The sequence below is a fragment of the Pseudorca crassidens genome, chromosome 19, assembly GCF_039906515.1.
Source record: "Pseudorca crassidens isolate mPseCra1 chromosome 19, mPseCra1.hap1, whole genome shotgun sequence".
NCBI lineage: Eukaryota > Metazoa > Chordata > Mammalia > Artiodactyla > Delphinidae > Pseudorca > Pseudorca crassidens.
This window is the reverse complement of record NC_090314.1, coordinates 11381511-11406122: the sequence shown is the minus strand read 5'-3', so window position 1 is coordinate 11406122 and position 24612 is coordinate 11381511. Positions and strand designations below refer to the sequence as shown.

The window sequence follows — 24612 nt, the reverse complement described above, 5'->3', positions numbered from 1 at the left end:
CTATGGGGTGGGGTGGGGTGGGGTGGGGTGGGCGAGGTTGGAGGGGAAGGAGTCATCACACATCAATAAAGAATTAATGAACTGAACGCGATCCTGGGATCCTGTGAACAGAAGGGCGGCACAAATACTATCAATCACTCCTGCAACGTGCCCAGGAGCAGGAAACAACATGCGGGTGGGGGGGGGGCGTGGCTCTACTGCGCAGACCGGAGCATCCTTCAGCCTCCTGGGAAGGAGGCCTTCCTTCCCTTATCGCATTAGGCCGTTCTTCCTGGCCAGACCCCAGAGCTCTGTCCCTGTCACCTCCTTATCAATGGAGTGGAGGGAGCCCGGCCTCTGTAGCCTGTGCTGCTCCCCTTGGGGACCTGAGCCTGTTCTCTGACCCCAGCTTAGAGGAACTCGGTGTTGCCAGGCCGGAGAGAGAAACAATGGGCCTTCCGGAACAGGATGACACCCCCTCCCGCCACAATTCTGGAGCAGCTGCGTGGGAGGGAAGATGGAGGGGCCCATCCTGGGGCCCGTGGATCCGAAGTTCAGCCTGTCCCCCCATCCCCACCCCGAACCTGAGGGAACCTTTGGCAGTCCTGGACGTCCAGGTTGTGGAAGGAGGGTTGAGAGTGCTCCCGACCTCAGAGAAACCTATTCCTCTAGGGATGAGGTGTGTAATTCCTGTCCCAGAAACCCAGCTACACACAGACACAAGCCACGTCGGTTACAGATTTAATGAAGTCCGAAAGGCATGCGCGATCGTGTTCAGAGATAGGGAGGCCCCGCCAGGCTCTCTCTCTGCACCTCAATAGAAACGATGTGGTGTCCAGGTACCATGGCCAGGCCCAGCACACGGGGTTCCCCGGCAGAGAAGGAATCTGGAAAGAAGAGTCAGAGCATCAGAGAGGCAGGCCAGCGTCGGCCCCGCCCCTTCTGTGCCACGACTTCTAGTCCCAGAAAATAAGGGGTGCAGCCAGGCACTTAAGGGGAAATGTTTTGCGTGAGGCTTCGCCGCATTCCCAGGCGGGTGTGCATTCCCCGGGCACTGACCCGACGGCTTGAGGAACTCCTGCGCCGAGCCCAGGATAACATTGCAGTCGCGGTCGGTGCAGAGGAAGCAACCGACCAGTGTCCGTCCATCTGTCATGCGAATGCGCATAGTCTTGTTGAGCAGCGCCTCCAGCTGCTGCCTAGCGCGCGTAGCCGGTGAGTCCTCGCGCTCCCCATCTGAGTCCTGAGCGGGGCGGGACAGGCGCTCAGACCGCGCCTCCTCGGCTGCTGCCCGCCCGCGGAACCACAGCTCCCGACAGCCCGCGGGGCGCTCACACGAAGCCCAGAGGCTGCCGGGAGCTGCAGTTCCCCCTCCGTCCCCCCATCTTGCTCCCCGACGGCCCCTCAATCCCAGAACCCGAGCTAACCCCTGCGCTGGAGCTGCTTTGACGCCGGCTGCAACAGCCATTCTCCTCTCGCAACAGCATGGCTGGTCCAGCTGCGGCCATTTGTTCCCGGGCCTCCTCCAGGCCCTTCAACTTCCTAAGAACCTTTGGTGTCCGGTGGTCTGAGATCTCGCGAGCGCTCCCGACCTGTTTTCTTTCGCGAGATCACCTCTCCTCCTCCTCCTCCTCCTCTTCGTCTCCGGCAACTGCAGAAGTATCGCGAGCCTCTATTTCGGCGCTGAGGCTCACTGAGGCCTATTACGTTGGATGTACCAAGATATCGCGAGAAATTTTCAACTCTAGTTTCTTACACATCCTTTAAGGAACCCTGGAATTTAGCGAGAATACCTTTTTTCATAATCACACTCCTCCCCTCCCTTGTTTTTCTGCCTCGCGAGACAGTATGTCCTGAATACTCCCTGTAGCCTAGGGTACTGTGAATGAAAACGGAGTGTGTTCTCTTTCCCGCGGAACTCCTGAGGACAAAACTCAAATTACTTGAATGCCTGAATCGGACTACGTTTCCCGTGAGCACGCGCAGCCCACGCTCCTCTCGCCCATTTACAGCGTTTGATCTCAGTGGCCGGTGGCCGGAAAGGGACAATGGTTTCCATGTCAGCGGATAAACGCGCTCGCCTTAGCTCCCGGACCAGAGGGAGGATGAAACAGAGAGTGCGTGCCGAAAAGCGAGGAAGCAACTAAAGGAGTCGGTGACCGATAGAGCAAGAGCCATGGCACGCCGGGGCCTAGTGGCCGGGCCAGACTTTGAGTATTTTCAGCGTCGCTATTTCACGCCGGCCGAGGTGGCCCAACATAACCAGCCCGAAGACCTCTGGGTGTCTTACCTGGGAAACGTGTACGACCTAACGCCGTTGGCACAGGAATACAAGGGTAAGCGCCACACTTTGGGCCAGCGTCGAGGGTGTGTTTGGGGGGTGCTTGGTTCTTGGATGGGTAGCATTGACGGCAGCTTCTCCTTCCCAGGAGACCTGCTGCTGAAACCCATCGTGGAAGTTGCGGGCCAGGACATCAGTCACTGGTTTGATCCAGACACCAGAGACGTGAGTTCTGCTGGAACCTGGGGTTGGGGGGAGGGGCACTGGAGAGCGGGATGAAGAGGAAAAGCAGAGGCTAAACAGAGCCCGAGATAGTGACTGCTCCGACCCTCCTCCCTCAAACCCTGCTTAAAAGATCCGCAAGCACATAGATCCGCTGACCGGTTCCCTGAGATACCGCACCCCGTGGGGCCGCTTTCTGCACGTGCCGCCTCAGCTGCCCCGTTCGGACTGGGCCAATGATTTCGGGAAGCCTTGGTGGCAGGGGTCGCGTTACGAGGTGGGGCGGCTGTCCGCCAAGACCCGGAATATCCGCATCATTAACACGCTCACGTCGCAAGAGCACACTCTGGAGGTGAGAACTGGTGCCCGGGGGCAGGTTAGAGGGAACCGAGAATCCCAGCAAATCTCCAAGCAGATCTGCAGGCCAGCAGCTCTCCACAACCGGTGGGAGCTGTATTTTCTTTCCTTTTAGGGGTAACTGAGGAAAGAAGACCACCTACATCCCCAGGGTTAGGAATTAAAGGTGTGGCTGGGCCACAGGGTACAAGAGACTTTTTCTTAAGCCCAGGGTGACAGTTTGTGCACCTTAGTGATGGTTGTCCTCGGAAGCTCTTACACGCTGTGTTTTTGTACAGCAATTGCAACTGGGCTCTCTTATTAGTCTACTCTATTGTGGGGATGAGGTGAGGGGGCAGTGACTTTAGGGCCATTTGTTTATTACAAGTGGCTGCCATAAAGGCAGGTAGGACTTGGGGGCCATTCGTTGCATGCTGGAGCTCCAACTTTATTTCTGGGACTGTGGAGCGCCTTAAGCTGCTCTCTGCCAAGGGAGGCACTCTGATCCCAGCTTTGGGTTCCTGGCCTTTGCGTGTGTGTGTGTGTGTGTGTGTGTGTGTGTGTGTGTTTGCTCGTTCAACCCACAATTCTGGGTGGGGTGCTTTCGTGTTCTCCAGGTGGGGGCCCTGGAATCAATGTGGGAAATCCTACACCGCTACCTCCTCTATAACGCACATGCTGCCAGCTACACATGGAAATATGAAGGGAAGAACCTGAACATGGATTATACCCTGGAAGAGAATGGTATCCGGGATGAGGAGGAAGAATTTGATTATCTCAATATGGACAGTACGCTCTACACACCTGCAGTACTGCTGTACTTCAGTGATGACCTCACAGAGCTATAGAAAGAGAGATGTATGCTCATGTAGGCTCAAGACATATTTTGAGTTTAGCTGTTTCTGTGACCTGTAGGAAAAGAGATGGGGATGGGGCAGGGAGGGCGGTACCTGGACCTAGACCTCCATTCTACTCTGGGAGCTGGCCTGAGGTTCCCATTCCCTACTGAAGTGTAAAGGTCCTATTCCTCGGGTTAGTTACAATTTACTCTAAAAAGTTAGGAAGAACGCTAGAAGTGAATTAATTTTTAGGAATGATACAAGAAAATAAAGTATCTTAGATCATGGAGATGTAGAAGAGGATAGTCAGATAGAGCTCAGGCAGAACTTTTCGATAGTAAGAGAAAGAGAAGTCCTACACAGGGATGAGGGATGGAAGAACTTTTCTGGCAATGATGGAAATGGGATGACTGTAGGAAGATGGGATCTACAAAGACAGGAATAGGAAGTGTCTATATCACTCGCCATATAAAACTGGCTAATCTCTCTTCTGACTAGTATTCGGCAGCCACCAGGTAATTCAGGCTAGATATTATGCTATGTGCTTTATACACCTCATTTAATACAACTATCCATAAGACAGATACCATTACCACTACTTACAGATAAATCTTCTGAAGCTTAGTAAGATTTAATAGCGCAAAAGCCACACTACTTAGTAACCAGATTGCAAACCCAGGTCTTCCCAATTCCAAAGTCTACGTTCTTCTCAATGTCCAGGCTCACTGCACAATGGGAACCTGTAGGCCTATTGTGTAGTCAGCCGTGGTGTTGTGCTTTTTTGTTTTGTTTTTTTAGTTATTGCCTTTGGAAGGGACTTAGCACAGTTCTGCAGTGGTAGAGAGGACACAGGGAAGGCCAAGTGTAAGCTGAGTAATAGCTGATGAGTCTACTTCATGGTTAATCCCGTAGGAAAACTTTCCTCTGACTTTTCTGAGGCAAAGAGGTGGGTATATACTGGTTCCAGGAAAATTAGAGTGGGAAAGGGCTTTTGGATTGGGACACTTTAGAAGGGGGAGCAAAAAGTAGGCATGTATATTCATGATGGGCCTGTGCTTCTGAGGGAAAGATGAGGAAGACAGGGTCGACTTTGCCAGATGGTGACTCTGCAAGAAGGGGCTTGACAGAGGTGATGTAAAGAGAGGAGCTAATTGGGGCTTCCCTAGTGGCGCAGTGGTTGGGAGTCCACCTGCCAATGCAGGGGACGCGGGTTCGTGCCCGGGTCCGGGAGGATCCCGCGTGCCGCGGAGCGGCTGGGCCCGTGGGCCATGGCCGCTGGGCCTGCGCGTCCGGAGCCTGTGCTCCGCGACGGGAGAGGCCACAGTGGTGAGAGGCCCGCGTACCGCAAAAAAAAAAAAAAAGAGAGGAGCTAATTAAGTCAGAAAACTCCTGGTGTTCAAAAGAGAACCACCATGTAGGGCAGTGGCCAGATTTGGTCCCCTATGACCTAAGGAGGGAAGGGGAATGAGAATCACAGGTGAATTTCTTGACAGTAGCAGGCTAAAAAAGCAGCAGAGAGATGTTAGTGCATCTTTGTGGAAGGTGGCCCCCTATGAGACACTGGGTAGGCTGCAGAGGAGTGTGCTGAGGGGCTGACTATGAACGGCATGGACAGAGGTGAAGACATCTGTATCCACCTGCAGTTGTTTCATGTGTATCTTGTTTGCTCAGTTAAACCCTAAACTATTTGAGAACCAAAGCTATGCTGTTGCTGTAACCCCCAGCCTCAGGGCCTGTGCCTATGGGATCTGCCCAAACTCGTCCCTCCTCCAGGGTTTCCTACTTTAGTACCTCTCGCCAGAAACACATCCCTTTCCTCACACACCCAGTCACTCTCCAAGTAGATTCTATCTCCTAAACATCTCTGGAATCCATCTTCTTTTCTCGAAGCTGTTATCATCACCTCTGGTCTGGACTGCTGCGATAACTTCCTAACCAGTCCTCCCATTTCCTCTTCTGTCCTCCACACACAGCAGAGTGAGCTCTGAAAAACAAACCTAAACATCTAACTTTCCTCCTTCAGATTCTTCAGTGGCTTCTAGCTGCTTTTGGAATCAAGTGCTAAATCCAAAGACCTTGCATATATCAGCCTCTACCTTGCATCACCCCTCTTTGTTCACTGGCTTTCTGTTCACTAAAGGTTTTCTTGCCTCAGAGCCGGCACACAGGCTGTTCTCTCTGCTTACAACACTCTTCCATCTCCCACCTTGCTAATCCTACATGTTTCTTCCTCACAGAGACTTTGCTGATTTCTCGATGCAGGTCAGGACTTTCTGTTAAATTTCAGAGTGCTTATTACAATAGTAATGTTAAAATTATGGATGTAATTGGCTGGCTGGCTGCTAGATTGTAAACTCATGAGGGCAGAGATCGTGTCCATCTCGTTCACTGCTGTATTGCCAGTGTTGGGCACACAGTTGCTGCTCAATAAATTTTGACTGAATGAACTCAAATGTTAAGTGAATTCCTCTGCCTCTAGTAACTAGTGGATGGGATGTTGTGTCCTTGGTGGGGGGCAAGGTGGGACCAAGAAATAGGATGTCTGGATCCTATGCTGTCATCTCTATCCACAGGTTTCTCTTTCCTTGTTCGCCATAGATCCAAGACCAAAAATTACTCCATAGAGGTTCTTCCTCTCACCAGATTTTTGAGGCAATCGACCTGTCTTTTCTCTACATGGCCACCAGGTGGCTGTAGTCTCCTACAGAGTGAAGGGAAAGGGGCCCGGATGAGGGAAAACACTTCCAAGTTCTAAACAGGTTAGGATTAAAGGTAGCCTGTGGAAACGTACAGGTGAGAGGGAAGGATCAGAAAAAAGGGAAAACAACATGGGCACTATTCCATTAGCATTAGGTTTATTCCTATTTTTAATTTTTTCCATAAGCACATGCCAGGAAAGGAGTGTAGTTTGGGAAATAAAACTCACGGGATAGGACAAGTAAGGGGTCTGATTACAGGTGTGGGTATGTACAGGGTGAGGCACAGAACTATGGAAGGAATAAAGATCACAGATTTTTAAGATAATAGAGTATGTTCATTTATTCTTAGAGGGTTTTGTTTTGTTTTGTTTGTATAAAGCTTTCTACTAGGCACTACCTTGGTTCTCTAAATATCCAAGACTGTATATTTGCATGAGGAGTATGTAAACAGTGCCCAGTCCTAAAACCTAGGAAGTAAATAGAACATGACTGTAGGTCCTTTGGTAGTGATCTCTTCCATTTCGTAGGGAGGTCGGGTGGTGGGTGGTATATTGAAAGGAACGTTGCCTGTCCTCAGTAAATCGTAGCAGCTTCAAAGAACTCAATTTGCAAATATTTCCCACAAGGCTCAGTCACTATATCAAGTATCATTGGGGGTCATAAAAAGGTGTATGTTCTTTGCAGGAAGCTTGCTCACTCAATGGGCTAAAACATACACACATGAAAAGGTAAATGAAAATAGTACATGGTAAAGGACCAAATTAGGGTACAGAAAAGTTTCCACCTTCATGGCAAATCACAATTGGGTTCTTAACCTGGGCCTCCAGAAATGACTTCTAAATAGTGTGTGTGTGTGTGTGTGTGTGTGTGTGTGTGTGTGTGTGTGTGCGCGCGCGCGCAGATGTGTATTATCTTGAAGAAGGGTGCTGTAATTTCCATCAGTCTCAAAATGGCCCAACCCCCTGCCCCTGAAATAGTACACACACAAGCACAATAATAAAGACCCTCAAAAGTAAAATATCAAAGGTGACAATACAATGTGGTTCCTGGATTCCTGGCACCTGCCTCAATGGTCTACTTCAACCTGATACACCTGTGTTCCCATGGCGGCAATTCCTAAAACTTGAAGCCTTGGGGCTAAGTTTATAACTAGTCTGAAACATTTTACTGCCCCAAATTCTGATCTGTACATACCCTGGAGCTGAGTGAGGGGATCTATCATTTGGACTTGGGACCATAACACCGAGTCATGACATCAGGATAAGGTTAATGTACCCAGTCCCCACAGCTGAGTTTAGATTAACTACATAGATGTGTTGATAATGGGAGAACAGCCACTTTATGATGGAGCAGCAAGAGTGCATGGAGGCTTAGCTGTAGAGAAAGCAGACAATCTGAAACCTGAATGGTCTTGGAAGTCAAAGATTAAGCATTCAAAATACAAATAGATATGCAGTCCATATCTATTTCCCAGGGAAACACACACACAAAAGGTGGTGAGTGAATAAGTGAACTGAGGCCATTAAAATGGGATCAGGGGTCAAGAAGGTTGAGACGAGGAACAATATGGATGAGACACTGCTAGAATTAAGTCCCTTTCTTACTGGGAGCCGCCCAGCTCCCACCCTTTGGGAGCTTAATGTTTAGTGGGAACTTGGGCATCCAGTTTCAATCATCTGACTTAATCATCTCTGTATCCCCAACAGCCATATAATGTCTGGCATAGAGTGGCAATAAATACATGTTTGTTTCAGGAATGAATGGCAAATGTAACCCCCACTACTTGAAATATGTGAACTCAGGAGCCAAATATATTCAGATACTGTGGTGTCCCTTGCTACTTGCCCACTCTCACTATTTGAAGAGAGCAGAAGAGATCTGGACAGTGAGTGACATTTGTGCTGATAAATTCTTCCAGTCCTCCTAGAGAACAGTAAGGAGGAGGAAATATTTCCTTGCCCTTAATGAACAGCCTATAGGAGTAGATATTACTCTACCACAGTGTATCAGGTGAGAATGTATTTGGCTGCAAGTAACAGAAGGCTGAGCTGGGGCTTAACTATAAAGGGTTAAATTTTCTCACATAATGAGAGAGTCTGTGGTGTAGTGACTCCACTAGATAGTTCATCAACATCACAGGTTGCTCCTGTTTTTGTCTTCATGATTATCTCCTTTTTGGTTGCTCTACTTCCTGTCCGTATTGTGGGCAGGAAGGAGGAAGAGAGGAAGGATGAAAGGGCAGTGCCTAAATCAAAGCAAAAAATTTTCCCAGACATCCTTAGCAGAACTTTGACTACGTCTCATTGATAGGACATGTATTACACAATGACCCTTAGCTGCAAGGGAGTCTGGGACAGTATTTTGTATTGACATCCACAACAAAACCAGGGACCACTACTGTGGAATGAGAAGGGATACTGGGTAGGAACTAGTGATGTCTTCCACAAGAAGTATGAAAGTGCTATTCATCCATTCATTAACAAAAAAGTTATTAATAAGCACTTTGTGCCAGGTACCGTTCCAGGTACTGGGGATACAGCAGTGAATGAGACAGGCAAGGTTCCTGCGTTACTGGGACTTATACTCTGGTGGGATAAAAAAACATGTAGACAAGATCATTTCAGATAGTGCTAAAAGCTATATATTATGTATGTGTATATACACATATACATATATGAACACATTATACACACACACACACACACACAAATACCAAAAGTACTATAAAGACAAAGAAACAGAATTACAAGAGACAGTGATGGCTGAATGATCAGAGACTTGCCTGAGATAATCACAAAGACTGATCTGTATTACCTGTAGTTCTGCATTTACCTGCATTAATCACTTAATCATCATAACAAACTTAAATACTGTTTTTACTTACACTGAAGAAAGAAGGAGACTGAAGCACAGAGAGGTTAAGTAACTTGCCAAAGGTCATACTAAGCAGCAAAGGTGGGCTTTGAAACAAGACAGTCATAGGCCACCCACTTAACCACTGAGTGGCATCACCTCCCTGCATGACAAACATAGGCTGCTGTTCTAGTCACCTACTGCTGCTTAACAAAACCATCCCAAGACTTTAAGTGGCTTCAAACCACCACCATCATTTATTTTGCTAATGAGTCTGTAATTTGGGCAGGGTTCAGTGAGGACAGCTCATTTCCGTTCCAAAAGGCATCAACTGGTTGGATTACTAGAAGCTGGAGAATTCACTTTCAAAATGGCTCACTCACAAATGGCTGGCAAGTTGGTGCTGTCTACGGATTCTTCTCCATGAAGACCCTATTCTCAGGGCAGCTTGGGCTTCCTCGTAGCATGGTAGCTGGGTTCCAAGAGCAAGTGTCCCAAGAGAACCAGGAGGAGCCTCAAGCACCTTTTATAACCTCACCTCAAATCCAAGGGGAAAGAACTAGACCTCACTTTTCAGTGGGAAGAGTGTCAAAGTCACACTGTAATAAGAGCATGCTGGATGTGAGTTGTTTTTGTAGCCATTTCTGGAAAATACAATTGACCACAGATGCACTGGAGGCAAAAGGAGGGATATCCAATCAGTCTCGGGTAGGAGCGGAGTGCTCAGTCTTTCTTGAAAACCAAAGTTGGAATCCTGGCCCCACCATCCATTTATTCAATTCATTAACCTAATACTGAGCATCTGCTGTGTATCAAGCACAATTCTGGACTCTGTGAATACACTAAATAAGAAGACATAATTTCTGCCCTCGAGGAGCTTACAGGTTAGTGGGAGATTCAGAGAAGTTTGTGAGCCTCTTTTCACCTTGCTTCTACTTATATAAAGCGGCCAAGGGAAGTTTTGTTTGCTTTTTTGTTTTTAATTGGAGTATCGTTGATTTACAATGTTGTGTTAGTTTCTGCTGTATAGCAAAGTGAATCAGTTATGCATATACATATATCCACTCTTTTTTAGATTCTTTTCCCATATAGGTCATGACAGAGTACTGAGTAGAGCTCCCTGTGCTCTACAGTAGGTCCTTAAGGGGAAGCTTTTAAAGTTCCCCCGTTTAAAGTCTTCAAAGGCTTCCAACTCCTCTTAAGAGGACATAGGACACCCTTACGGTTGTCCACAAGGCCCTGCATGATTTGCCTCTTCCAGGCTCTTCTTTTTTTATATTTTTAATTTATTTTATTGAAGTATAGTTGATTGACAATGTTGTGTTAATTTCTACTATACAGTAAGTGATTCAGTTATATATGTGTGTGTGTACATGTATGTAAATATATATACACACACACACACACACACATACACATATACACACACATTCTTTTTCATCTTTTTTCCATTATCGTTTATTACAGGATATTGAATATAGTTCCCTGTGCTATACAGTAGGACCTTGTTTTCTGTCCATTCCACTTATAATAATTTGCATCTGCTAATCCCAAACACCCAATCCATCCTTTCCCCCCTGCCCAAGCCCCTTCTTTATCTCCCTGTTGGCCTTTCAGTTTCTGACACTCCCCCAAGCTCCTTTCTGCCAGGGCCTTCTCACATGCTGTTCCTCTGCATGGGACACTCCACCCTCCACTCACCACCTGGCCAACTCCTGCCCCTTAAAGGCTTTGCTTAAATGTCACTTTCTCAGAGAAATGCCTTGGGAATATCTACACCCAGTCTGGGGAGATGAGGGAAGGCTTTCTGGAGAACATCATCTAAAGCTGAGACCGGAAGTACGAGGAGGCAGCCAAGCGAAGAAGTGAGAGTGGGTAAGGAGGGAGAGTAAACAGCATGAAGAGCGCAAAGTTTGGCAGTGAGAGTATGTGGAGAGCTCAGACGCAGAAGGAAATGCAGAACGGTAAAGCCAAGAGGAGATGGGAGGCCTGAAGAGAGTGGGCAGTAAGAGACATGGAGGCCAGACTAGGTCCTGCGAGACTTTGTAAATCAGGTTAAGTTTTTTTTTTAATTGAGATACAGTTCACATACTATAAAATTCACCCTTTTAAAGTGTACAATTCAAGGTTAAGGGTTTTATAAGGAGAATGTCACAATCAGAATTGCATTTTTGAATGTCAAGAGAGGATGGATTGGAGGGGAGAAAAAGAGAGGAGAGAGTGGAGACAGGGAGACTGATGTTATTGCAGCAGTCCAGGAAAGAGATGAAGGTGGCCGGAATGAGGTGAGTTAGTGGCAGTGGAGATCAGAGGAGATAAACGGAAGTTAAGAGAGAATTACACAACTCAATAATTTATTGGGAGGGGGTCTGAGGCAGAGGGAGGAGTCAAGAATGACACCCAAGTTTCTGGCCTGGGTGGAGGATGATGAATCCACTGACAGAGGAGGGAAATGCTTGGAAGAAGAGTTTCATGGGGAAGGAAGATGATGTGTTTTTAGTTAGCTATCTGAAGTAACTCCAGGACATGGAAACACAGATGTCCAGATCTTACCAGATATGTGGTACGATATCCTGAATAGAGCTCTCGGCTAGAGTTAAAGGTTTGGGAATTACCCGCAGTGAGTAACTGTCAACCAAAGTCAAGGATGAGATCACCTCAAGAATAAAGTGTGATCTACATGCAAGGCCTGGGAGGAACAATACCTAAGGGAGGGGAGGAGAAGGAGACTCAGAAGTACGAGCCAAAGTGGTGAGAGAGACCCTGGAAAACGGTGCCCGGGAAGCGAAAGAGAGAGTATTTGAGAGGAGGGAATGGTAAACAGTGTGAAATGTCACACAGTCAAGTAAGGTGAGGACTTGAGCATCCACACATTTACTGAACAGCAAAACAGTGGTGTGTTAGAGAAGTCAGACAGTAGATGGATGAGGTATGAATGAGGGCTTCACAGAAGAAATCCAGCTGCACAGGGAGGAGTTTTCTGGCTTTGTAACTATGGACAGAATACTTTTCTTCTTTTAGATTCCATTTCTTCAATCACAAAATATGAACAATAGAAGTAAGGATTCACTAAGGGCAACAGGCATAAACCAGGACAAGGTCACTTAAAAAGAAGCTACCTTACACTGTGGTTGAGAAGATTAAATATAAGGTATGGGGAAATGCCCAGCAGTACTAAAGGCCCTTGGGACAGGCACTCGAAATTTTTAGTTTTCTTCCCTCTCCTTGTGCTAGCCATTCTTTATTTAGTAATGAATGCTTCCCTTGGGATTTCCTGAGATTCCACACTATTCAGCATCTAGGGAACATCTGTCATGATTAGGAAATTAGTAGACCGTATCTGTGACTAACATTTGGTTTCTAACCTAACAACAGTGTTTGTGCCTCTACTGGGAGAACTGAGTATAGTAAAATGTGGTTTGTTTCATATCATACCAGAGTTGATCTTATTTAAATAAAGCAGGGGAAAGCAAGGAAATGGGGCAACTATTGGGAACAAGAATAACTAAAGTCGGCCCTTTGCTCCTTCAGTTTAAGGTGTTATTCATAACCCAGGTTGTCAATCCTCTCACCTTACAAGCATCTTAAGTGAATCCCTCTGAAGTGAGAAATGGCGAATAGTAAACGTGACTGTTCAGAACACTAGCTACCAACTCTCAAGTGCCTTACAGCCAGTGCTTTATGTAAGTTAGCTCAAAATCTTCACTACAGCCATGTGAGGTAGGCATTAATATCCCTGTTTGACAGATAAGGGAGCTGAGACTTGAGGGATAAGCTGCTTGCCCAGGGTTACTGTTAGTAAGTGGCAGAACTTGGATTCCAGGTGCTACCTGAATCCACAGCTCAAACTCTTCCTCTGAGGGAGGCAGTGAATAACTTCATTACTTGGCTCTGGAATACATTTTAGAAGTTATATAGTTTGGGAATACAGCATCTTTTTAAAAAAAAATTAGTCAATTTTAATTTACTAATCATATCCAATTTAGTCTGAAATTAACTCTCCCTATCCAGAGAGATAGGTGGGGAAAGGGCCCAGGAGCAAGCAAAGGGGCAGGAGGATGACAGCTTGGGGCTCGCCAGGAAAGGTGTCAGGGCAGTTCTGCTGAAATAACCAGGGCTTAACAGTAGGTGGAAAGCAAGGCATTCTGGCTGGCCAGTCAGTGAAAACCTATTAAGAAACTGTTAAAAGGCAATGTCAAAGGGGAAAAAAATGTTTGGTTTTTGCCATTTTGTATAGGACTGTTATATTGTTTCCATCATAGTGGTCAATCAAAGCAGGTCTAAAAGAAACTGGGAGGGAATTCCCCGGCGGTCCAGTGGTTGGGACTCTGTGCTTTCACTGCCGAGGGCGCAGGTTCGATCCCTGGTTGAGGAAGAGTCTTAACCACTGGACCGCCGGGGAAATCCCTTCCTTTTCTTCTTAAGGTATCCCCTTTACTCAATGAATAGCAAAGGAAAGGATTTAGCTAAAAGGCAGCAACAGAAGTATGAGCAGATGTGAGATCACAGACTCACACAGATCACAAAGACTATTTCAAGAAGGGGGTGTTCAAGTTAAGAACTCAGAAATTTCCTCTTAGTTCAGTAACCAGGTTGTTGGTCATCTTGCGAAAGCAGTTTCTGTAGAGAGGCTGGGCAGAGGGTTGGAAAATGAGTAGGCAAGTAAAGCAGCCTGAGTGTAAACAACTCTTTCAAGAAGCGTGGCTGTGAGTGGGCACAGCGAGGTAGGGTGGCAGCTTAGGGGTCCAGAGTGTCTCTTTTAAAGTTGGGGAGATTTGAGTACATTTAAATGTGGTTGTGAAGCAGCAAGGAGGATGGGAGATAAAGGAGAGTTAGGGGATCACTGTTAACCATTACACCCTGAGAAGGTGGCAAGGCTGGGAGCCAGAGCCCAAGTGTAGGCATTAGCTTCGGACAGGATAGGAGGGAGGAAAGGACAAATACGAATACAGTTAAATATGTAGTCTTAGTGTCAGTATTTCAAGGGAGTTCTCATCTGATGATCTGTCTCCTAGAGGGAGACGATAAGATGTTCTACTGAAGCATAAGGTGGAGGAGGTTTGAGGAATTTGAGGAAGGTTTGAAAAAGTCACCACGGAGAACCGAAAGGAAGCTGACTAGGCAAAAGGATTTCTGAGCAGGGACACTAATCTGGAGTGGTCATGGTGTTCTGACACCATGTGGTCATGCAAAGTGCTCCTGAGTGTAAACAGACAGCCGAAGTGATCCAAGGTTGGGGGTCTGCAAGAGGTAAATAAAGAGGGTGCTGAGACGCGGGCAGCAGAGTGGCTGAAATGACAGACCATGGAATCTAAGTTGGACAGGGAAGGAGGGGAGAACATGGTAGAGCTGATTAGGAGAAAATGGAAGAATTAAGGGATTACAGGGTCTCATGGGTCCAAAATAGTGAATAAATGAGAGAGCTGGAAGGATAGAAAGCTGTAGCCAAAGTAGGAGGCTTGAATTTAATATTTCAGAACAGGTAAGAATCTACTATTTCCTAGAGGTGGGAGAGAGAAGTGGAAATGGTGAGAAAGGTCTCTGGTTACAGCGTCGAGGGCAGGACTGAGCCAAGCGTCAGTCTTCGATGAATGAGGGGAATGATCGGGAGGAAAGCAGATGACAGCCAGGGAGAGAAGTGGAGGGGTAAACAGCCAGACTGCTGGAGCCTTAAAGAAATAGGGCCTTTTCACACAAGATGGGAAACAACCTTGCAGAAAAAGAATTAGATTCCTTCAGATATGAGGTCTGTACCTATGTTTATTTTCCATATTACTGTGTTTTAAACTTTTTGGGACTACCAAACTTGATGAACACATGTTAGATACTATCTCCTGTTCTCTCTCTCTCCATATATTTTTAAGATTATTTTTTTAAACTTGAAAAGATTTTTAAATTTTCATTATAGAATATGTGTTACTTACAGAAAATTCCAGGTAGAGAAGCATAAAGATGCAAAACAAAAATCACTCTTATCCCTACCACTCAGCAGAAACCAGTATTAACATTTTAACCACTTCCTTCTAGTACCTACATGGCTATGATTATACTACATATATGGCTTTATATTGTTTTATGCAATTAACATTAGATCATAAGCATTTGCTCATGTCATTCTGTCAGTGTGGCAAAAGGTCAACAATCAGTAAATCCAGGTGAAGAGTATATGGGTGCTCACTGTACTTCTTCAACTTTTCTGTAGGCTTGAAGTTTTTCAAAATTAAGAAGTTACAGGTGGGGGGAAGGGATAAATTAGGAATTTGGGGTTAACAGATACACACTACTAAATATAAAATAGATAAACAACAAGGACCTACTGTATAATATAGGGAACTATATTCAGTATCTTGTAATAACCTATAATGGAAAAGAATCTGAAAAAGAATATATATCTAAGTATATAACGGAATCACTTTGCTGTACACCTGAAACATTGTAAATCAACTGTACTTAAATTAAAAAGAAAAAAGTTACAGATGGAAAGGGAACTAATCACAAAGAAAAAACAAGTGAATGATAACACAAGATTCAGGATACTGGTAGGGCAGGGGGCAGGAGAGGAATGTGAAATATAGGAAGACCATTACGAGGCTTCAAAGATGTTACTAATGTTAAATTTATTAAACCGATACTGAATACATGTGTTCATTTTAATATTCTTTGTGGTTGATGTATGTTATACATACTCTTTTGGACCTGTGAAATAGTTCTCAATAATAGATATAATTTTTTAAATTAAAAACCTCCTTTCTGGGCTTCCCTGGTGGCGCAGGGGTTAAGAATCTGCTTGCCAATGCAGGGTCCACGGGTTCGAGCCCTGGTCCAGGAAGATCCTGCATGCCGTGGAGCAACTAAGCCCGTGTGCCACAACTACTGAGCCTGTGTGCCCTAGAGCCCGCGAGCCACAACTACTGAGCCCACGCGCCTAGAGCCCATGCTCTGCAACAAGAGAAGCCACCGCAATGAGAAGCCCACGCACTGCAACCAAGAGTAGCCCCCACTCGCCGCAACTAGCCTGTGCACAGTAACGAAGACCCAACGCAGCCAAAAATAAAATAAATTTATAAAAACAAACAAAACAAAACAAACCTCCTTACTATCATGAACTTACCACTCCAGCTGTATGAGGTCCACATACTACTTGCTGAATAGTTTCTTACTCAACCTAAACTGCCCTTCTTCCTCCTCTCTGCTATATAGGCCTTAGTTATGTTTTGGGGCCTACTTCAAGTACAACTACATATGAAAGTCCTTCAGTCCCCCTCCCCTCCTCTCCCTAAGAGCTCTCTTCTCTGAACTCTCAGATTTCTACAGCCCACAGCAATCATCACTACCACATATCCTTAATTAACTTTTTTGTGTGTTTATTTCTGATCTCAAATGTCTCTCCTCCCTCCACCTAACTAATCCCTTGGTCACTAAAACATTTTCAAGTTGCTTTAAAAGATGCACAATGAAAAACAATGAAAAAATATGTTTCCCTTCCCAGTAGTAATGACTACAGTTTCTTGTGTATTCTTCCAGGAATATTCTATGGAAATTCATATTTTTTTCCCCTTTCATCAATGGTACCATATTATACATGCTCTTCTATAACTTTCCTTTTTTCCCTTCATATTTTAATTAGTTTTTAAACTAGAACCTCACTAATGTCCTCTAAAGTCTAACTGCATTACACACATTGATTATACTTTGCTTCCGTACTTTTCTCCTCAAAGAACGAGAAATTAGTGAGGAATGATTTCTTTAGAGAAATCACACTACTTTTTGTCCCATTTGGCTTCATTTGTTAATGTAATCATGACACTACATAAATTTGTTTACACAATACTGTAAAAATTCAAAATTATCAATAAAGCTAAATATCCCCCTTGACTATTATTTCCCAAAAGTAACCACTGTGACCAATTTGGTATGTATATGTCCAGAATTTGTAAAAGAAATTTATATACATATAAATGTATCTGTAGAAACACATAGTATTGTTTTTAGTTTCTCTGAACATAAATGATATCATAATGTATATACTGTTTTGCAGCATGCCTTTTTCCATTCAACAATATAGTAAAGAATCTGACTATGTAGATGTAACTCATTTTTCTTGACTGCTGTATAGTTTATTTAGTTATTCATTACTGTTGGAAATTTAGAGTGTTTCCAATTTTTTGCTATTACAAACAACGTTGTAATGAATATCTTTGTATGTGTCACCTCATGCACAAGTGTGATGACTGTTTCTCTAGGGTAGACGATAGGAGGTGGAACTCTGTAACAGAAAACATGTCAGTTTAATAATGTACTAGATAAATTTACCATTGCCAGTTCTGTAGTACAGCTGTTATAAGTAAGTTATACATGTGACCATCAATTTTACATATTAGTTCCTTTAAAACCCTAGGACATCCATTGACTTATAAGTCATTTAGTATATAGAACAAAGAACAGCAGACTAGAAGTTGAAAGATACAGGTTCAAATTCCGGTTCTGTCCCTAACATCTAACTTGATCTTAGGCAATCCTTTCGACATCTGGGCCCCAGTTTCTGTACCTACAAAATTAGATTAAAGTGATGTTTCCTAAAATACGGTACCCATACCACTGGTAGCATGCAAGATGCTTTTATTTTTATTGACTTTTAATAATTATTTGTATTTTAAAATAAATTAGGAAAATTATAATTACCTTATCAAATCAAGGATTTACGGATATTATTTCTTAGTTATATAAAATTTACTTTTTAAAGGACATTTGTTTAAGTTAAAGAAAAGTGAATTGAAAAGGAAAATAGTATGCATATAATAGTATAGGTGGCATGTAAATATGGCAAGTCATGACTATGATATATGAAGGACTGAGGTTTCTTGCTTCACGAAATCTAGAAGAGGTTAGATTAAAGCAGTAGATCCCAGACTTTTAGATTACAGTGACCAGTAAAACATTAAAAAAAAAAAAGTTAGTGACCAACATGGAGTTCCTGACTTTTTATTGCGCTAATTAATGACATTAAGAACAAAACCAAAAAAAAAAGAACAAAACCAAACCTATATACCCATCACCATTATTTAACAGAAAGATATTAAAAATATTATTTTGTAACTATAACACAAGTACCTGTATGTTGAAAAATTTTCAAGTTGTACAGAAGTATAAAAACTCATTTTCTTTCTCCTTCTCTCTCCCTGTAACATCTATCATAGACATCCTTCTAACACAGATCTACCTCATTTTTAGAACATTTTAAATAAACATAATATACTGTTAAATACATTAGCATATATATATTACATATTTGTTTCATATAAATATAGCATATTACACATTTATTTTATATAAAAATATATGAGAAATATATAATGTCAGAACAAAGGACACAGCTCCCCAGGAAAGGACAGGTGGCAACCTTACTTAGCCATCTAAACACTGGTTTAGATGACCTTCTCTCTAAAATTCCATGATTAAGCCTAGAAAATCCTCAGCGTTTACATGCCTTTCATTATTACCACTAACTTCTATATTTCAAAAGATAACTAGGAATCTCTTTAACATCTCCTTCGGTAGTAAATCACAGACTGCAAAGTGCTTTTTCAGTCCTTTGACCTTCTTGTTGCATGAGTTCATGCCTGTGCTCTATTAATCATTCTCATAGGTTCCCTACATCAGGGTTTTAACCTGGGCTCCATAGGTTTCAGGATAACATATGTGGTATTTTGTGTAGATACAGTTTTTCTGGGGAAAGGGGTTTATAACTTTCTATGATCCAAAAAAAAAGGTTAGAAACTATAGCTCTGGATGTTTCTAGCTTTTGCTTTCAATAAATAATCTTATTATTGGCTTGGGAGTCCCTTACAATTTTCTTGTTCTTTTTTTTTTGCAGCAGCAGGGGTTGGCATCTAATTTCTGGTTTGCATTTGACAGCTGTATTCCTGAGTTCCTGTTCTCACTTCCTTAATGGTCTTCTCATTAAAAACAAAAAAAACCTCTCCTACCAATTAGTTATACGGTATTTTAATTTTTTATTTTATTTTTATTTTTTGAAGTACAGAAAGATAGAAAAAAGCAGAGTGGTGCCCACTTTGGAACTGACAGGCAGGGACACAAGCAGCTGGAGAGAGCAAGACACACAGGCACATATGAAAGGCCTCAGGACAGACAGAATAGACAGCTAAAAGAAATAGAGAGGAACCTGGAAACACAGAAGGAGAGACACAAGAACTGAGCACACAGAGAAGAAGCATGGCAAAAAACCCAGACAAGCTGGCAAGGAGAGAAAGGAGAATTACTGACAGAGAGACAGAGAGGCAGGCAAGATCACCAAGAGGGACGCAGACAGACAGACAAACAGAAAGGGGGAGAGAGAGAAGGAAAGCAGACAGAGAAAGAAAACAATAAACAAAGAAAGAAGACAAAGTGATAATAGCGTTTTATACTACATAGTGCTTTATAATTTATAAAGTGCTATCACATACATTATTGCAGGCAGACAGGGAGAATCCAGCAGACAGATGGGGTGATGGAGGGATACAGGCCAATCAGACAGAAGAGAGGGAAGGTGGCCAATCAGAAAGAGAGGCTAGAATGGAGCCCAAGACAGACAGTTAAGAGGAAAGACAGAACCAAGAAAAGAGAAGTGAGAGAGGAAGAGAGGGAAAAAGAGGAGAGAGACAGAGATAGAGGCTGAAACAGTTAAATTCAGGAATACAGGCAGTGAAAAAGCAAAAATGAAAGAACAGTGCATTGTGTGTAAAAGTTTTATCATCATCTTTCTGAAGAGAACTGGATAGAGGCTGTTGTCTGTGCTTCCCCCAAGGAGTTATAACATCTCTAAGGTGGCATGTGAGAAGAGCCAGAAGGAAGGATGAAAAAGGGAGAAAGTGTTAGTAAGAAGCAGAGTTTTTTAGACTAGGAGGAAGACAAACTTCTTGGACAGGCCTAGGTCAACAGCCTAAGAGTACTGCTGAACCTAAAAGGATCTAGATTCATATTCCTTTAAAGAATTCATATAGACTGGGAAAAGCAGAGTGGGCCCCTATCTACTCCATGTGCATGTAAGCTCAGCTTACAAACCATCTGTACTTATTAATTGTTCCTATATTTACAAGGTATTTTTCAGTACTACCAGTGCTTTCATGGCTTTTCTCAATTAATACATAGTTCAGTGATGAAGAGACCAGCAATGGCGTGTGGTCATCAGGACAACTCAAGACGCAGAGCAGAACAGGATATTAGGACAGAGGCAAGCCCTTCCTAAGCACACCTCAGGTCCTGGTAGTAAAAGCGTGTAACTAGCAAGCAGTCAATCAAAAAGACAAGTACCATAAAATAGAGTCAAAAAAACAAGAAGCAAGAAATGGCAAGCCCAGTGAAATGGGAAGGAGTACTGACAGACTGACAGAGGAAGAAGCATCCAGCAAAACGGGGACAGAATTTGGAAGGAGTGCAGCAAAAAGCAATTAGACGTACATGTGTAGACTCTTCTCTCGAACAAGATCCAAGAAATGTGTAGTGACTACCTCAGAGGAGAGGAAGTGGGGGGTAGGAGGGAGGCTTACTCTCATACTGGATACTTTTAGTACTTTAAAAATTTTGTACCATGTGTATGCACTATCTATGTAAAAGCTGATAGAAAAAGGAGGAGAAAAAAAGCAAGCAGAGATGTGGACAGCAAGGGCCAGCCAGGCAGACAGATAGCAAAAAAGCAGAAAGACAAGGAGAGACTGGGAAAACGGCAAAAAGATTGAGGCAGGCAGACTGTGTGAGGGGCCAGAAAGATAAAAAGAAAAAGAAAGAACTGAAACAGAGGCAAGCAGTGAGAGAAGGCAGGGTAGGGGATATGGCAAGAAGGCAGGTAAGACTTTGGGGCAAGGGGGTCACTGACAGGTCTGCGGTAGCGAGACTATCACCATTGATGGGATGCTGGAACAGCGGAAGCCGAGGGAGAAAATGCTGATAAGCAGACACACTAAAAAGATACAAGCATTAAACAGTGGGACAGCAGCAAGCAAGCAGAGTAGACAGGCAAGAAGACATACATAGAGGGAGGCCAGGAAAAAGCATGAACTAAATAGACATAAAGAAGAGAAGGAACAAGTAGAAGGCAAGATAAGAGGCAAACCAAGACAGGGAACCATGGTAGGGCCTGGAAGGTAGACAAACCAAGAGACGGAGACTAAAAAAGTGATAGAGACAGGCAGGCGGGGAGACAGATGGCTAGAGAGAGAGTGGTGGGCAAACAGCCAGAGAAGCAGACAGACAACCAGAGAGAGAAAGAGGCTGCCAGCCAGTCCGGGAGGAGCAGACAGGCAGGCAGACACCATGCTAGGAGCAAGCAGGTAGAGGGGCAGGCGGAAACAAGGAGAGAAGAAAAATCAAGAGATCAGTAGGGAGAGAAGAGAGAACGGGAGATGCAGGCAGGCAGAGGAGGAGACGGACAAGAGGGAGAATCAGGCAAATTAACAGATCCATATGCAAAGCGCACTCGAGAGAACGATGAATGTTTGTACAGGGATGCACACAGCCACCTTTCGCCCCCCACACCTGCAGCTCATGGCACATGTGGCAGGCAGGCAGGCAGAGGCGCTCAGCACAGAGGGAGAGGGCGCACCATGATGCGCAGGGCTGCCCACATGCACGTGGGGACACTCTTCCCAGACACACACCGAGAGGCCAGAAAGAGGGGGAGTCAGGCACACATGAGGAAGAGGCACACGCAGTCAGAGCCCGGAAGACAGAAGTAAACAGAAAGAAGACAGAGATGGAAAGTCACTTAGAGGTGACAGAGCCTGGGAGTCAAGGGATGAGAAAGGACAGTCTCGGTAAAAAATAAAGACACACATACACAGAAGCCCATGTACAGAAAGAGGGGGATACCCAGAAGGACTAGTACACAAGGACCGAGAAAGAGGACATAACAAAATCAAATGGAAGAGAATAGGAGTTACACTCAGTACAGGAATGATATGGGAGCAGAAACAAGAGAACTCCGAAGTCCAGGTTAAGAAAAAGATGGAAATCAATGCTCAATAAAGAGCATTAGCTGGGGTTGGGGGGTGGCACATCAATAAAGAATATTTAAACCTTGTCAGCAAAAATATGCCCTGTCACTATTACTTTCTGGTTGCTGCCTACCTACCCCTCCTTCTTCAGGGGCTGCTGGGTGGCTGGCAGCTATACTCAAGAGACAGAGAAATAACCCAGGAGAGAAATGATTCCACAGGCATGGGATGGGAAGCAAGGAAAAGGTCAAAGTCAGATCAAAAGAATGGGAGGAAACTGTAGTAAGAAAAGGGTGACAAGAACGAAATAGGGTTGAACTGAGCTATTTGCCCTTCTTCCTCTGCTAGCATTGCTCAACTGGCAAGTTTTATTTTATGACTTCTCTGACCAAATCTCTGGATGAGAACGCTACTTTTGGACTCCTTTTCAACCTTCCATCTGATTCCTGATACCACTTTAAAGATAAACATTGGAGTACAGTGGGAAACCATGGGTCAGAAAGTCAGATGAAAATCTGAGTGTAACCCCCTACCTCTTTCCTTTTCTCAGTCCCAGTTACTTTTCTTTTTCATGGTACCTCAGTTTCTTCCACTCTATCAGTGTTGGAGATCATGGAGGAAGGGAAATATACTGAAAACAGGAGAAAAGAGAAAATAATTTCACAATCTTCAGACTTAACTCTTTCCCCTTTATTCTAAAAATCTGTTCTATTTACCCCCTAAATCAATTTCCCACGTCAGATGAATTTTATATTCAAGTAATTGGGGGGAGGGGAAGGCGAGGTAAAGGAGAAAAGAGTGAGGATAAAATTTACAATTATAAATCACTGAAAAGGCTGGGCAAAGGGGAGAATCAAACATGGACTCCTTTGAAAAAAACTCAATCATCGTATCTATTCATATCTCTCCCCCAAAAGTCACTAGGATTTCTATCACTTTTTTAAAGAAAGAAAAAAAAATCCAGTACCCCTTCTCACTTAAAAGATACATAGACAATTAAATGCGTTTTGACTTCAATGAGGTATGTAGAAACAGAGTTATATATAAACATATATTTCATCTTTTTCCTTTTCAATGCCTGAAGGGGAAAAAAAAAACCTTCACATCAAACCACTCCCTTCTGAAGTATTCAGAAAAAAAAAAAAAAGCTTTTCTTTAAGAGAAGGGAGGTGGGGAGGAAGAGACTAGTAAAGAAAAAAAAATTTAAATCTAGTTGGACTAGTATCTAACTAGTTAACCTTTAACAATTTATGCTGATGTCAGACTGAGCATGAGTACTGATTAATGCCCCCCCTCAAATATTTTTTTATAAGGGGGGAGTTAGTCACAGCAGCCATTTTTGTTTTATGCAGAAATCCTTCATGCCCCCCCCAACGCGCACACACACTCACTCACACACACACACTCAGTACACAAGGAAAATATCTCTATTAATCTGTGCACTAATCAGTTATAAAAAAGGGAGAAATTTGTGGGTTTCTGGGTAGAGGCTAGGAGATGGGGGTATAACAAGGAGGAGAATGGGGGGGTGAAAAATGAAATATTAAGCCAGCCATTTTGTTTTAAAAGGGGATTTTTCCCCCCTCTCCCTTTCTTCACGGAGGGGGTGGCGGTGCTGCAGGGGGGGTTGTTTTAAAAATAATTTCCAGGCGGCCATCTTAGTGCCTCAGCTCTGAGAAATATTTCTGAGCGCCCCCCTCAGAATTTAAATATATTTAAAGCAACGGAGAGGGGGGTAGAGAGAAGTCGAAAACTTTTATATATATATATATTCTTTTAATCCTCTTCTCTTGTTCTCTCGGGAGGAAGGAGAGAAGAAAAAAAAAGTCCTCAATTCTCCCCAAGAAAATTTTTGGGGGTGGTTTGGCCCCCCTCGTCAGACGGCGGCCCCGAGGGGGGGGTTTCGGAGGGGGGTGGCCCGGGGGTTTTGGGGGCTGGGGGAGGCGGTGAGGAGGAGGAGGACGCCGCCGCCGAGGAGGAGGAGGAGGAGGAGGAGGAGGAGGAGGAGGAGGTGGTGGTGGTAGCGGTGGGGGAGGCGGGCGGGCGGTGGGTGGGGGGGTGGTGGGGGGGCCAGAGCCACAGGATGGCTTCCCCTCTGAGGGACGAGGAGGAGGAGGAGGAGGAGATGGTGGTGTCGGAGGAGGAAGAAGAGGAGGAAGAAGAGGGCGACGAGGAGGAGGAGGAGGTGGAGGCGGCCGACGAGGACTACGAGGAGGACGACGACGAGGGAGTACTCGGGCGCGGGCCGGGCCACGACCGGGGCCGCGACCGCCACAGCCCCCCCGGCTGCCACCTCTTCCCGCCGCCGCCGCCGCCGCCGCTGCCCCCGCCGCCGCCGCCGCCACCCCCACCGCCAGGTAAGCGGCCGCTGACTCCCCCCCCCGCGCCCCCCCTCCCGCCCCAGACCGAGC

At 44.7% G+C, this 24612-nt stretch overlaps 3 protein-coding genes across 18 annotated transcripts in view; 2 read left to right on the top strand and 1 right to left on the bottom strand.

The window, feature by feature from the left end:
- Positions 1-707: 707 nt before the first annotated feature.
- The window catches only part of NAA38 (N-alpha-acetyltransferase 38, NatC auxiliary subunit), a 24075-nt gene continuing 170 nt past the window's right edge, over positions 708-24612 (bottom strand). The window contains exons 2-5 of one of the 2 annotated variants that reach the window (XM_067717363.1): positions 22735-22832; positions 1407-1752; positions 1039-1222; positions 708-866 (exon numbers count right to left, since the gene is read on the bottom strand). In XM_067717363.1, the coding sequence (XP_067573464.1) occupies positions 754-866; positions 1039-1222; positions 1407-1487 (378 nt within the window). In that variant the 5' untranslated portion in view covers positions 1488-1752; positions 22735-22832 and the 3' untranslated portion in view covers positions 708-753. Of the gene's footprint in view, positions 867-1038; positions 1753-22734; positions 22833-24612 lie in introns of both variants that reach the window. The other variant, XM_067717362.1, reaches the window with a different exon arrangement.
- CYB5D1 (cytochrome b5 domain containing 1) lies at positions 2156-18249 on the top strand. Of its 2 annotated transcripts, none has more exons than XM_067717360.1 (4): positions 2156-2315; positions 2409-2485; positions 2616-2834; positions 16009-18249. In XM_067717360.1, exons 1-4 carry the CDS (start codon positions 2156-2158, stop codon positions 16084-16086), a joined length of 534 nt encoding a protein of 177 aa, XP_067573461.1. In that variant the 3' UTR covers positions 16087-18249. The 2 variants fall into 2 exon arrangements, with proteins under 2 accessions (XP_067573461.1, XP_067573460.1); XM_067717359.1 differs by lacking the exon at positions 16009-18249 and adding an exon at positions 3436-6104.
- CHD3 (chromodomain helicase DNA binding protein 3) overlaps positions 24242-24612 on the top strand; it is a 25144-nt gene continuing 24773 nt past the window's right edge. For all 14 annotated transcript variants that reach the window (XM_067717340.1, XM_067717341.1, XM_067717353.1 and 11 more), the window contains exon 1: positions 24242-24558. In XM_067717340.1, the coding sequence (XP_067573441.1) occupies positions 24285-24558 (274 nt within the window). In that variant the 5' untranslated portion in view covers positions 24242-24284. The remainder of the gene's footprint in view (positions 24559-24612) is intronic.

What these genes read in the sequence shown, in the direction of transcription:
- CYB5D1 (XM_067717359.1), top strand. Translation starts at nt 2,156, where the DNA reads ATGGCACGCCGGGGCCTAGTGGCCGGGCCAGACTTTGAGTATTTTCAG. An exon ending in GTTGGCACAGGAATACAAGG is followed by an intron (nt 2,316 to 2,408) that starts GTAAGCGCCACA and finishes TCTCCTTCCCAG; the next exon opens with GAGACCTGCTGCTGAAACCC. An exon ending in TTGATCCAGACACCAGAGAC is followed by an intron (nt 2,486 to 2,615) that starts GTGAGTTCTGCT and finishes CCTGCTTAAAAG; the next exon opens with ATCCGCAAGCACATAGATCC.